We start from the raw sequence: 13,261 nt of genomic DNA on the forward strand, positions 1-13,261 counted from the left end.
GGATGTTTCCTGTAGTGGGGGTGGAATCTAGGACCAGAGGGCACAACCTCAGAATAGAGAGGTGTCCATTTAAACCCTACCTAACAGCTCCACCAAACCTGCCCGCAAGGATATTGATACCCATCCTTTTTTGTCCAGAGCATACCTTCCCCGAAGAGATACCACTGATCGAGAATCTGAAACCCCGGGAGGCAGCATACCATCTGGGTGTCTCTTTTACATCCCGAGAATGTCCTGTCTGTTCCTCTAACAATGGAATGGAATCCCCAATCACTACTGCACTCCTCCTCTCCACCCGTCACTTCTGAAACAGACAGCCAGACTCAGTGACAGAGACCTGACTGCTGTGGCTTTCCTCTGCTATTTCATCCACCCCCCCCCCCCACCACAAATGTATCCAAAGCAGTATACTGTACTCGTTTCGAGGAGAACGGCCATAGTGGCTCCCTTTCCCCCTCCAGGCAGTCACCCAGTTACCGGCGTCCTGCATTTTGGGTGTAACAAACCCTCTGTATGTCCATCAATCAACCCTCCCCTCCTCCCCAGTCTCCCGAATGATCAGCAGTTCTTCCAGTTCCAGCTCCAATTCCGTAATACGGTTTGAAAGAAGCTGAATCTGGACTCGGTTACAAGTCAACTGCATTGGAGTGCAGAGTTGCATGCTGGGTGGCAATAGCAAATGTCCTGTCCTGACCGACGCTAAATAGACGTTTACCTTTATGTTCCTTATGGTATGGTTCCAGGTAAAGTGAACTCTTCCAGATCTGTGCTCCCAGCATGTAATTAATTAATTGGTTAATTAGGGAGGCATGGTAATGTAGTGGCTGGTGTAACGCTTTAACATCTGTAAAATCAGGGTTCAAATCCCACCAATGTCTCTAAGGAGTCTGTACATCTCCAGGTGCTCTGGTTTCCTTCCACGTAGCAACACCTGCAGCCTGCCCCCTTGGACTGTGTTAGTCGTTGAGAGAAAATACGACGATTCTCTGCATGTTTCGATGTTTCTTATCCTTTATCATATAATTCAGACCTTACAGGCACTGCTCCTGTTTGTCATGTCCTTCATAATACAGCAATATATCCCGGGAGAGGCATGGGGTTAGAGCTGTGGACCCACACCTTGAGGATGATAGTTGGCTCTGTAATTCATTTTCATCAGCACAGCCAAGACAGGCCCAACAGCCTCTTCAGTGTTGCGACTTTCTCTAATTCTGTAAAGCTGTGCAAAATAAACTTGATGCCCGAAAGCTTGAAATATTGATGGAAAAGAGAATTAGAGTGGCGAGATTAAGAGGGAAATTGACGGGTTTAGGAATTCGTAAATTGATTGCGTGGCCTCAAATGAGCAGGACCAGAGATGCGTGAATTCTGTGGTTCTACACTCAAATACAGAACACAGAACAGTGAACATTACAGCAAGTACAGGCCCTTTGGTACATGGTGTAGTGCCACCTTTTTAAGCTCCTCGAAGATCAATCTAACTTCCCTCCTGCAGAACCCTCCCTATTTCTATCATCCACATGCCTGTTTAACTAAGTTTCTTAAGTGCCCGTACTGTATCTGACTTCACCACCACCCCTGGCAGAGCATTCCACGCACCCACCACTCTCTCTGTAAAGAACTTACCTTTGACATATGCTGGAGTGCCAAGGTAGCATAGTGGTTAGCTCAATCTTATTACAGCACAGGACATTCTGAAGTTCGGAGTCCACTTCCAGTGCTCTCTCTAAGGAGTCTGTACATCCTCCCTGTGAAATGCATGGGTTTTCTCCGGGTGTATCAATTTCCTCCCATTGTCCAAAGACATACCAGGCAGGTTAATTGGTCATTGTAAATTGTCCCGTGATCAGATTAGAGCTAATAGGATTTGTCAGGGGTTACTGGGACAGCATGGCTCAAAGGACTGGTAGAGCCTACTCCGCGGTATATCACTATTATTAAAAAAACTAATTAAAACAACCCCACCCCCCCATGTACTTCCAACCAACCACCTTAAAATTACACCCTTTGCATTAGTCATTTCCACCCTGGGAAAACGGTCTCTGGCTATTCACTCTTACAACATCTCTTATCATCTTGTACAGCTCTATCAGTCTCCTTCGCTCCAAAGAGTAAAGACCAAGCTCACTCAGCCCATCTTCATAAGACATGCTCTTTAGTCCAGGCAGCATCCTGGTAAACCTCCTCTGCTCCCTCTCTGAAACTTCCACATCCTTTCCACAATGAAGCAATCAGAACTGAATATTCCAAATAATATTGCAGGATTTGAGCCTGTGGCCTTCCGACTCTGAACTCATCTGTCTTGCTGCCATGGTTTTCAACAAAGTGATTTGAGAGTTTACCTGATAGAGTCCGTGGTCCAGCAACACAATTTCAGCCTTGTTGGTTTGAGGGGATTTTCTCACTAACACGTTGCCTGGGTGTGGATCACAATGCACAAATCCATTTACAAAGATCATCTCACTGTAGAGCTTCCCCAGATATTGAGTGATCTGGAATAAAGAGTGAAATATTATTATTTTTGTTACTTTTTTTAATATTTATGTCCTGTCACAGCTCCTTCCTTATTTGATCATTGTGTTGACAAGTATTTATCAGAATACATGAAAATGGAAAATGCTGGAAACACAAACACAAGAAAATCTGCAGGTGCTGGAAATTCAAGCAACACACGCAAAATGCTGGTGGAACACAGCAGGCCAGGCAGCATCTATAGGAAGAAGTACAGGCGCTGTTTTGGGTCGAGACCCTTCGTCAGGACTAATGGAAAAAATAAATAGTAAGGGATTTGAAAGTGGGAGGGGGTGGGGGAGACCCAAAATGATAGGAGAAGACAGGAGGGGGAGGGATGAAGCCAAGAGCTGGGACGTTGATTGGCACCAGAGGAAGGTGGAGAACAGGCAAGGAGTTATTATGAGAGGGAAAGAGAGGAAAAAAAATTAAAAATTAAAAATTAGGGATGGGTTAAGAAGGGGAGGAGGGGCATTAACGGAAGTTAGAGAAATCAATGTTCATGCCATCAGGTTGGAGGCTACCCAGATGGAATATAAGGTGTTGTTCCTCCAACCTGAGTGTGGCTTCATCTCGACAGTAGAGGAGGCCATGGATTAACATCAGAATGGGAATGGGACGTGGAATTAAAATGTGTGGTCACTAGGAGATCCTGTTTCCTCTGGCAGACAGAGCGTAGGTGTTCAGCGAAATGGTCTCCCAGTCTGCGTTGGGTCTCACCAATATATAAAAGGCCACACTGGGAGCACCGGACGCAGTATACCACACCAGCCGACTCACAGGTGAAGTATCACCTCACCTGGAAGGACTGTCTGGGGCCCTGAATGGTGGTGAGGGAGGAAGTGTAAGGGCAGGTGTAGCACTTGTTCCGCTTACAAGGATAAATGTCAGGAGGGAGATCGGTGGGAAGGGATGGGGGAGATAAATGGACAAGGGAGTCGCGTAGGGAGCGATTCCTGCGGAAAGCAGAAAGAGCTGGGGAGGGAAAGATGTGCTTGGTAGTGGGATCCTGTTGAAGATGGCAGAAGTTACGGAGAATTATATGTTGGACATGGAGGCTGGTGGGGTGGTAGGTGAGGACAAGGGGAACCCTATCCCGAGTGGGGTGGTGGGTTGATGGGGTGAGAGCAGATGTGCATGAAATGGGAGAGATGCATTTGGGGTCAGAGTTGATGGTGGAGGAAGGGAAGCCCCTTTCTCTAAAAAAGGAAGACATCTCCTTTGTCCTGGAATAAAAAGCCTCATCCTGAGAGCAGATGTGGCGGAGACGGGGGGATTGAGAATAGGGAATGGCATTTTTACAAAAACAGGGTTGCTGTTAAATGCTGGAAACACTTAGTGTAGCGCACAAAATGCTGGAGGAATTCAGCAGGTCAGGTAACATATATGGAGAGGACTAACAGTTGACGCTTTGGGCCAAGACCAATGACCCCTCTAAGGTGTACATGTGTGCACACACACGCACGTGCACACACACGCATGTGCACACACACGCACGCGCGCACACACACACACACACACACACAACTTTTATTACTAGTGCACAAAATGTTGTCACCCTCTACATCGTTGGCATGTTAAGTATACTTCACGATCATACACAATCACATTTCCTTTTCCAGTTTCTGATGCAGACGTTGTTGACAATGTGAGTTTGCGAAGATTTGTCTGTAGGTTTTAGAACTGACTTATTTATACTGTTTTTATCGAAGAAATTATTGATTCACTACGTCGAATTCCAAAGAAGCAAAGGGTGTGAAGCACAAAAAAGCTGCCAGTTCATTTGAAGCGGAATGGCTCAGAACAGCTTCAGGTTTACTTCCATTTAAAAATTCATTGAGTTCCATTGAATTCATTGTTGTATAGCACAAGATTTTTGTGCACACTAGTCATTACAAATTGGAGGGTACTTCATCAGGAATTGAATGCACAATTTCAGAAGGCCACGGGTTCAAATCCTGCAAGCACCTATGAGTGTAGAAACATGGATTGCAGGCATCTCTGATCCTGTTCATTAGTGGCTGTGCGCTCAATTTCCTGTCATTGAAGGGCCAACACTCTTTATCATGAGTTTTGATGAAGGGTCTCAGCCTGAAACATCCACTGTCTATTCCTCTCCATAGATGTTGCCTGACCTGCTGAGTTCCTCCACCATCTTGTGCTGGAAATCTCTGAATTTCCAACATCTGAGGAATCATTCAGTTGGCCAGCTAACAACTGTGGAGAAAAACTGTCATCGATAACACTTCTGCCATCACTTCCAAATTAGCCTCTTTCCCCTTCCCCCATCTTTTTATTCGGGCATTTTCCTCCTTCCTTCTCAGTCCTGATGAAGGGTCTTGGCCCCTAACATCAACTGTTTATTCATTTCCATCGATGCTGCCTGACCTGCTGAGTTCCTCAAAGCATTTTGTGTGTGTTGCATTAAATTCTCAAATTTGTCAGACAGGTTCTCTCAAGGCCGTGCTGACAATCTTTGATTAACCAATGACTCTTCTCTCTCCCCCCCCCACCTCACCCCGCCATATTTTGTGCAGATTAATAAGGTAAAAGTTTCCCATGAAGTGTAACTTTTCACCTCTAAACCCCATTGACAATCAGAATCAGTTTATTATCACTGACGTTGGCATAATATTTGTTGTGTTGTGGGAGCAGTACACTGCAATACATAAAAATTACCATCATTTACAATAGGAAATGTTTTTAAATAAATTAAAAAGAGAGTAAAATAGTAGTGTTGAAGGGTTCATAGACCATTCAGAAATCTGATGGCAGAGGGCAAGAGTTGCTCCATAAAATGTTGAGGCTGTATCTTCAGGCTCCTGTACCTGTTCTCTGATGGTAGTAATGAGAAAAGGGCATGTCCTGGATGGTGGGTGTCTCTTATGTCGCTTTGTGAGGCATCGCCCTCTGAAGATGCCCTCGATGGTTGAGAGGCTAATGCCCATGATGGAGATGGCTGTGTTTACAACCTCTGCAGCTTTTTCCTGATCCTGGGCATTGGTACCCCCATACCAGACAATAATGTAGCCAGTTAGAATGCTCACCTTCAAACACCCCCTTCTCCCTACCACTAATATTATTATAACCAAAACCATTAACATAGGAGGGTTTAAGGATGCTGGGGGAAATAAATCCTGTCAATTTCTGTTTAAGCCCCTGTGATCTTTTTCTTCAGGTCGATGCCTATATTTCTGAAGTCTCTCGGACAATTCCACAGGGATTTGAAAATAATAACGAGTTTGCAAAGTGAGCCTCTTTGGAACAACAGCATTTTGTTGACTTTGCCATTATCACTGCTATCACCACAAAGCACAATGTCAGCAGAAACAATAATTAAAAGGCAGCACTCCAATCACACGGCCCCTGAACTCCAGGCAACATCATAGCAGAGGCTCACGGATTGCACGCATTCACAATCAGCATTCTCCACTCTTCAGGAGAGCAGAAGAATGAGGGGCAATCCTGCTGAAGCTTATGAATATTGGAAGGCCTAAATTGAGTGGATGTGGAGAGGGTGTTTCCTGTAGTGGGGGAGTTTAGGGCCAGAGGGCACTGCTTCAGAATAGAAGGACATCCCTTTAGAACAGAAATGAGGAGGAATTTCTTCAGCCGGAGGGTGGTGAATTTGTAGAATTCATCGCCCCATATGGCTGTGGAGGCCAAATCATTGGGTATATTTAAACGACAACACACACAAAATGCTGGTAGAACACAGCAGGTCAGGCAGCATCTATAGAGAGACGCGCTGTCGACGTTTCAGGCCGAGACCCTTCGTCAAGGTATATTTAAAGCAGAGATTGTTAGGAGCTAGATTAGTAATGGCGTCAAAGGTTATAGGGGAGTAGGATTGAGAGGGCATTATATCAGCCATGTTTGAATGGTGAAGCAGACTCAATGAGTTGAATGGCTTAATTCTGCTCCTATGTCTTCTGGTGGCAATGTGAAGGATCTTCAGACTGACCTCAGACGTGCCTTTGAAGTTTTGGGAGGAAGCAAAGCAGGGAGAAGGTGAGGCTCACGGAGATTCCATTGTTATCAAAGCTTACTGCATCCTCCTGGGGTTATCTAAATAGCAGATCTTGCATTAAGACCATAAGACATAGGAGCAGAATTCAGCCATTTGACCCACTGAGTCTGCTCTGCCATTTCATCATGCATGGCCCAATTTTCCTCTCAGCCCCAATCTCCTCCCTTCTCCCCATAGGCCTTCATACCCTGACCAATCAAGAATCTATCAACCTCTGCCTTAAATATACATAAAGACATAATCTTCACAACTGCCTATCTGAAAGAATTCCACAGATTCACCACTTTCTGGCTAAAGAAATTCCTCATCATCTCCTTTCTAAAAGGATGTCCTTCTGTTCTGAGGCTGTGTCCTCTGTCTTAGACTCTGCCACCATAGGAAGCACTCTCTCCACACCCAGTCTATCAAGGCCTTTCACCATTCGATAGCTTTCAATGAGATCAGTTGAACCAATCATGCTCACCCGCTGGGGTACTGGTGAGGCCTGAACTGCGAAGGAGGTCAGCTATACACGTAAACTGGATGACAGTGATTGTCTGGAACACCTCAGAGAGACAGGTCACCCCCAGGAGGGGGATGCCGATGGCACAGCTTTTTCCAGTGACTGTAATGTCTGGTTTCCCTGTGAGAAAACCAGGAGAGAGACAATCTCCTGGATCAGGAAAGTTTGATGTGGGTTGTTCCAAGGGTATCCGCCACACCATCGAGTGACAGAGGATACCCCTTTCAGAGAGACATCTTGCTGATTAGCTCCAACAGAGCTGCAGGATGTTCAGCAGCATCTGCTGAAGCTGAAGGAAGCAGGGATTATCACTGAGTCGAGAAGTCCCTATGTGTCACCGATAGTGGTGATGAGGAAGAAGAATGGGAAGGTACAAATGTGTGTTGACTATTGGACTCTGCAGATCTGGATTCTGAACAGTTCCCGAGCAATATACTGTTCTGCAGATCGAGGACGCACTGGCCTGTCTGAGTGGAGTGAAGTGGTTCAGTGTGCTGGACCCAAGGAGAGGGTATTATCAGATACCTGTGAGTGAAGCTACAAGGAGAAGACGGCATTCATCCGACCATTTGGATTCTTTCAGTTTGAAAGAATGCCCCAGGGTGTATCAGGAGCACCAGCTACTTTCCAACATGTCATGGAGAAGACTATTAGGGACATGAACTTGCTTGAGGTGCTGGTGTACCTGGATGACCTCATAGCACTCGGGTCCAGGCTACTGAAGATGCTAGGCCGTCTGAAAACTGAAGGGTTGAAACTGTCGCTGGACAAGTGCCAGTTTTACAAGACGTCTGTCAACTACGTCGGGTCATAGTCTCACAGGATGGAGTAGCTACAGAGCTGTCCAAGAATGTGAGTGCTCTATGGTCTTTCCTTGGATTCTGTAGGTACTACCAGATATTTGTGAAGGACTACTCTAAAGTAAGCCACCCTTTGAATCAGCTTCTGTACAGTTACCCTCCCTTGGGGAAGAAAAGGAGAAGATGGTAAAGTTCAGCTTAGTCCTTTGGAGCCTTTCGGAGCAAAATCTGAAGGGGCCTTCCAGTTGCTGAAGGAGCTACTGACTAAAGCATCTGTGTTGGCCTTTGCAAACCCCCAGCTGCCATATGTGCTGCACTCAGACACCAGCCGAGAAGGCTTAGGGGGCATTCTCAAGTCAAGTCAACTTTTATTGTCATTTCGACCATAACTGCTGGTACAGTGCATAGTAAAAATGAGACAACGTTTTTCAGGACCATGGTTTACATGACAGTACAAAAACTAGACTGAACTACGTAATAAAAAAACACAGAGAAAGCTATTCTGGACTACAGACCTACACGGGACTGCATAAAGTGCACAAAAACAGTGCAGGCATTACAATAAATAATAAACAGGACAGTAGGGCAAGATGTCAGTCCAGGCGTCGGGTATTGAGGAGTCTGATAGCTTGGGGGAAGAAACTGTTATATAGTCTGGGCGTAAGAGCCCGAATGCTTCACAGCCTTTTCCCAGACGGCAGGAGGGAGAAGAGATTGTATGACGGGTGCATGGGGTCCTTCATAATGCTGTTTCCTTTGCGGATGCAGTGTGTAGTGTAAATGTCCGCAATGGCGGGAACAGAGACTCCGATGATCTTCTCAGCTGACCTCACTATCCATTGCAGGGTCTTGTGATCTGAGACGGTGCAATTTCCAAACCAGGCAGTGATGCAGCTGCTCAGGATGCTCTCAATACAACCACTGCAGAATGTGATGAGGTTGTGGGGTGGGAGATGGACTTTCCTCAGCCTTTCCCAGAAAGTAGAGACGCTGCTGGGCTTTCTTTGATATGGAGCTGGTTTTGAGGGACCAGGTGAGATTCTCCGTCAGGTGAACACCAAGAAATTTGGTGCTCTTAACAAGCCGTCGATGTTCAGCGGGGAGTTGTCGTTCCATGCCCTCCTGAAGTCAACAACCATCTCTTTTGTTTTGTTCACATTAAGAGACAGGTTGTTGGCTCTGCACCAGTCCGTTAGCCGCTGCACCTCCTCTCTGTAAGCTGACTCTTCGTCTTGCTGATGAGACCCACCACAGTCATGTCATCAGTGAACTTGATTATATGGTTCGAGCTGTGTGTTGCAGCACAGTCATGGGTCAGCAGAGTGAACAGCAATGGACTGAGCACACAGCCCTGGGGAGCCCCCGTGCTCAGTGTGATGGTGTTGGAGATGCTGCTCTCGATCCAGACTGACTGAGGTCTCCCAGTCAGGAAGTCTAGGATCCAGCTGCAGAGGGAGGTGTTCAGGCCCAGTAGGTTCAGCTTTCCAATCAGTTGCTGAGGGATGATTGTGTTGAATGATGAACAGCATCCAAACATGTGTGTCTTTTTTGTCCAGGTGGGTTAGGGCCAGGTGGAGGGTGGTGGCCATGCCGACATCTGTTGAGCGGTTGGGACGGTACGCAAACCGCAGGGGGTCCAGTGTGGGGGGCAGTAGGGTCTTGATATACCTCATGACGAGCCTCTCAAAACACTTCATGATGATGGATGTGAGTGGAACGGGACGGTAGTCATTTAGGGAGGACACTGAAGACTTCTTCGGCACGGGGACGATGGTGGTGGCCTTGAAGCATGTTGGAATGGTGGCGCTGCTCAGGAAGACGTTGAAGATGTCAGTGAGAACATCTGCTAGCTGGTCTGCACATCCTCTGAGCACTCTACCAGGGATGTTGTCTGGTCCAGCAGCCTTCCGTGGGTTGACCCTGCACAGGGTTCTTCTCACGTCTGTATCAGGATCAGGGCACAGGGTTGGGACCTGTTGCTTTTGTCAGCCAGAGTCTATCATCCTCCAAGCAAAACTGCCTCATGCACAAATTGGAGTTTCTGGCATTGAAATGGGCTGTGCTGGATAAGTTAAGTGCCTGTGTATATGGTGCCAAGTTTGAGCTGAGGACTGGAAAAAAATCCATTGACTTGTATCCTGACCTCAGCAAAACTGGATGCCACAGGCCATTGTTGGTTGGCCGCGTTGTCTGCCCATGATCTCAGCCTGAAGTATCGGCTAGGGAGCCAGGACATTGATGTAGATGCATTGTCCCAATGTTCACATGAAAGGCAGGAAATGGATGGAGAGTGTAAGAGTGCTCCTGCCTCTGCAATTAAAGCAATGTGCCAGTTCTCTGCCACAAGGAAATCAGAGGCAAGACTATGGCAGGATACAGCTGGGGATAATTTAGGAGCTTCTGATTGCCATTCCACAAGCTTATTGCAACTTGACTGCTCTGAATGCGAAGCAGTTGCATGCATTGGTCCTGGGGAAGTGGCGGCAGCTCAGCAAGATGTCCCTCATCTGGTCAGCTGTTGCAGAAGGGGATGTGGCCAAGGATAAAAAGACCATACTCCTGCTGTGGGAGAATGGAACAAAGTGGAATTAAGGAACCAGGTTCTGTACTGGGTCACATCTCCTCCAGGCTGGCCTTAGCGTTCCCAGTTGGTTTTGCCTGAAAAGCATCAGAGGGTTGTTTTGATGATTCAGGTTATTTGAAGTTTGACAAGACCTATTGATCAGTTCAACCGGCCCAGAATGAAGCCTGAGGTAAATTATGCATTCGATGTATTTGGAGGGAGACGCTGCCTACGAGGGTCAGTCCCTTATTCCATTCACAGAGTGCGGAGCCACTTGATTTAGTAGGTATGGATTTCCTCTCCATGGAGACTGATTCCAGCAACACTGCAAATGTCTTGGTTGTTACTGATTTCCCCACACCAGATATGCTCACGTTTTCCCTAGAAAGGATCAGAGGGAGTCCACCATAGTCAAAGTGGTATGGAGAAAGTATTTTGTTCATTCTGACCTTCAAGACAAGATACACAGTGATTGGGGAAGGGATTTTGAGAGTAGGCTTATACATGAGTTACTGGGCATGCTTGGAGTTGAGAAGTTGAGGACCACTCCCTATCATCCACAGGGTAATCCCCAGCCTGAGAGGTTCAACTGGACATTGCTAGACATGCTTGGAACCCTGGATATCAGCAAGGAGAGCAAAAGGAGTCAGCAAATTGGGCATCTGGTTTACAACTACAACGGTACACAGAATGAAACTCGCCATACTATTTGATGTTTGGGCATGAAGCAAGATTGCCTGTAGATCTGTTTTGGTACTGACAAGGAAGACTTACCGCAAAAGACCTATCTTAATTATGTGTCTGACACGAAGATGGAACTGCAAAAGGCTTATGAACTAGCAGAGGTCTCTACCATCAAGCAGAATCAAGGAAATGAGGAGGTATGAGCAAAACAATAGGTTTTCCCAACTGATGCCTGGAGACTGAGTATTCATGAGCAATTTGGAGTTACTAGGAAAACAACAAGTTGGCTGACCGCTGGATGGCTATGCCTTGTGCAGTGGAGAGTCCGATGCCAAATGTGCCAGTTTCCTGTGTGAAGCCAGAAGAGGGGAATGGGCCTGTCAGAATTACTATTTACCTCTAGGGCAGGAGGTACGTGTGACCCAGAGCCTTACATGGACCCAACATCTAGCGGGAAGACTCTACACCGAAGGGAGAGAACAGAAAGGCAATCATTGGGAGACCTGAAATGGACCTAACCACTGAATGCTGTATGGACTCAGCAGATGAGGAAAAGGAAGTATGGTATACTTCATGCAAACTCCCTAATAATTTATTATGATATTCCTGAACCTACCCACACTGATGCAGTGGAGGGGGATCCAGGCAGTGAACAGGTAGACTCGATGTTAGACAATGAAGGAAAGCTGGGCTCCAAAGTTCTTGGAGATGAAGCTGAGCTCAGTCAAGTGACAGGGGATGCAATTTGCCGGAGTCATAGATGGGGTAGACATCCCCAAGAAGACCAGAAAGATCACCTTCAGCTTAGGGCTGAAGGTGGGATAAGAAGATCTCAAAGAGTCAGGAAACCCCCAGATAGGCAGGCTTATGATGCACTAGGGGAACAGAGTATTGTCTATCCCCCTAGTGAGATATGTCACTATCATTCACAAAAGGGTTGGAGGTCCTGACATCACAAAATTTCTTTGAAAACTGTTATTAATAATGGTTTGATAAGTTTCAAACTTATGAGGACATGATTTTTGGTGAGGGGAAGAGTATAACGCCTTGGTTAAGATTTTGCTGCTAATGTTGTAGGGTATTTAATTTAATGGTTTTCTGCAGAAGCAGTGTTTTCTGCTGGCAGTGTTTGGGTTACCATTAAAGATAAGGAGCTGTGATGTTCATGCTTAGGAATGTTGGGTCCAGCCAATCAGGATGGTAGAATTGGGAGAAGGTTCCAGAGAGAGCCGGGTGAAGAAGTTTTGTGATGGACTCTGTGGTGTTCCGAGGTCTTTTCAGCGGGAGATGGAGAGAGGAGATCGGGAGAAGTGGTGGTAGGATTTGATCCAACCATAATGTGAGACTCAGTGGGGTCCAAGTTGGGAAGTTCTACCTGTGATCGGTGAATAGGAGTTAGTGCCATGAGTACAAGGACACATCCAGCTTTTGGAAGACGTGCTCCAACCCTGTGCACATTTGTTTAATTATAGTGGGCCTTTATATTTTTTTCTTTCTTCTTCTTCCTTCTTTAATAAATATTTGATTAAATTGACATTCACAAATACACCTTTATAATTGCATGAAGTGTACAGTCTGTTATTTCTTGCTGACGGATAATTGCACATGGGCAATGTTTACACAGTATTCACTCAGACTGGGGTTTGGGTGGTCGAGACATTCCATCTTCCCAGTCTGGTGGGACCCAAGTAATGGTGACCCTAGACATACAGAGTTCGAGAAAGGTGGTTTTCTCCTCGCTGTGGCCAGGGGCTGTTAGCGAGGGATTAATGAGCTGTGTTTCTAGAGACACATGGTAAAAAGGGGCTTCAATTTTATATTCCAGTCCTCTTGACAATATCCTATGCACCATCAATCTACAGGCCATGCTACTCGGGGACAAGCTAAATTTTTTTGTGATTGTATGTTTTTCTGCTATTGTAACCATATGTGCTATGTGCTGTTGATAATGTTTGCCTATATTCTTATACTGTGGAATGATAATTAAACTTGAACTTAAACTTGAAATTATCAAGTTTTTGTGAATGTACAACGAAAGACAGTGCAGCACAGGAACAGGCCCCTCAGCCCATGATGTTGAGCTGACTTAATTAAGCTAATGATGCTTAATGATACTAATCCTGTCCATCCTCTACTTCTTGGCCTGGAATTCAGGGTCCCGTCATTGGCAA

At 46.1% G+C, this 13,261-nt stretch overlaps 1 protein-coding gene across 7 annotated transcripts in view; it reads right to left on the reverse strand.

Moving 5' to 3' along the window:
* adck1 (aarF domain containing kinase 1) overlaps positions 1-13,261 on the reverse strand; it is a 669,842-nt gene that overhangs the window by 211,120 nt on the left and 445,461 nt on the right. For all 7 annotated transcript variants that reach the window (XM_059961611.1, XM_059961627.1, XM_059961621.1 and 4 more), the window contains one exon: positions 2,343-2,492. In XM_059961611.1, the coding sequence (XP_059817594.1) occupies positions 2,343-2,492 (150 nt within the window). The remainder of the gene's footprint in view (positions 1-2,342; positions 2,493-13,261) is intronic.

The sequence above is a fragment of the Hypanus sabinus genome, chromosome 2 (assembly GCF_030144855.1).
Source record: "Hypanus sabinus isolate sHypSab1 chromosome 2, sHypSab1.hap1, whole genome shotgun sequence".
NCBI lineage: Eukaryota > Metazoa > Chordata > Chondrichthyes > Myliobatiformes > Dasyatidae > Hypanus > Hypanus sabinus.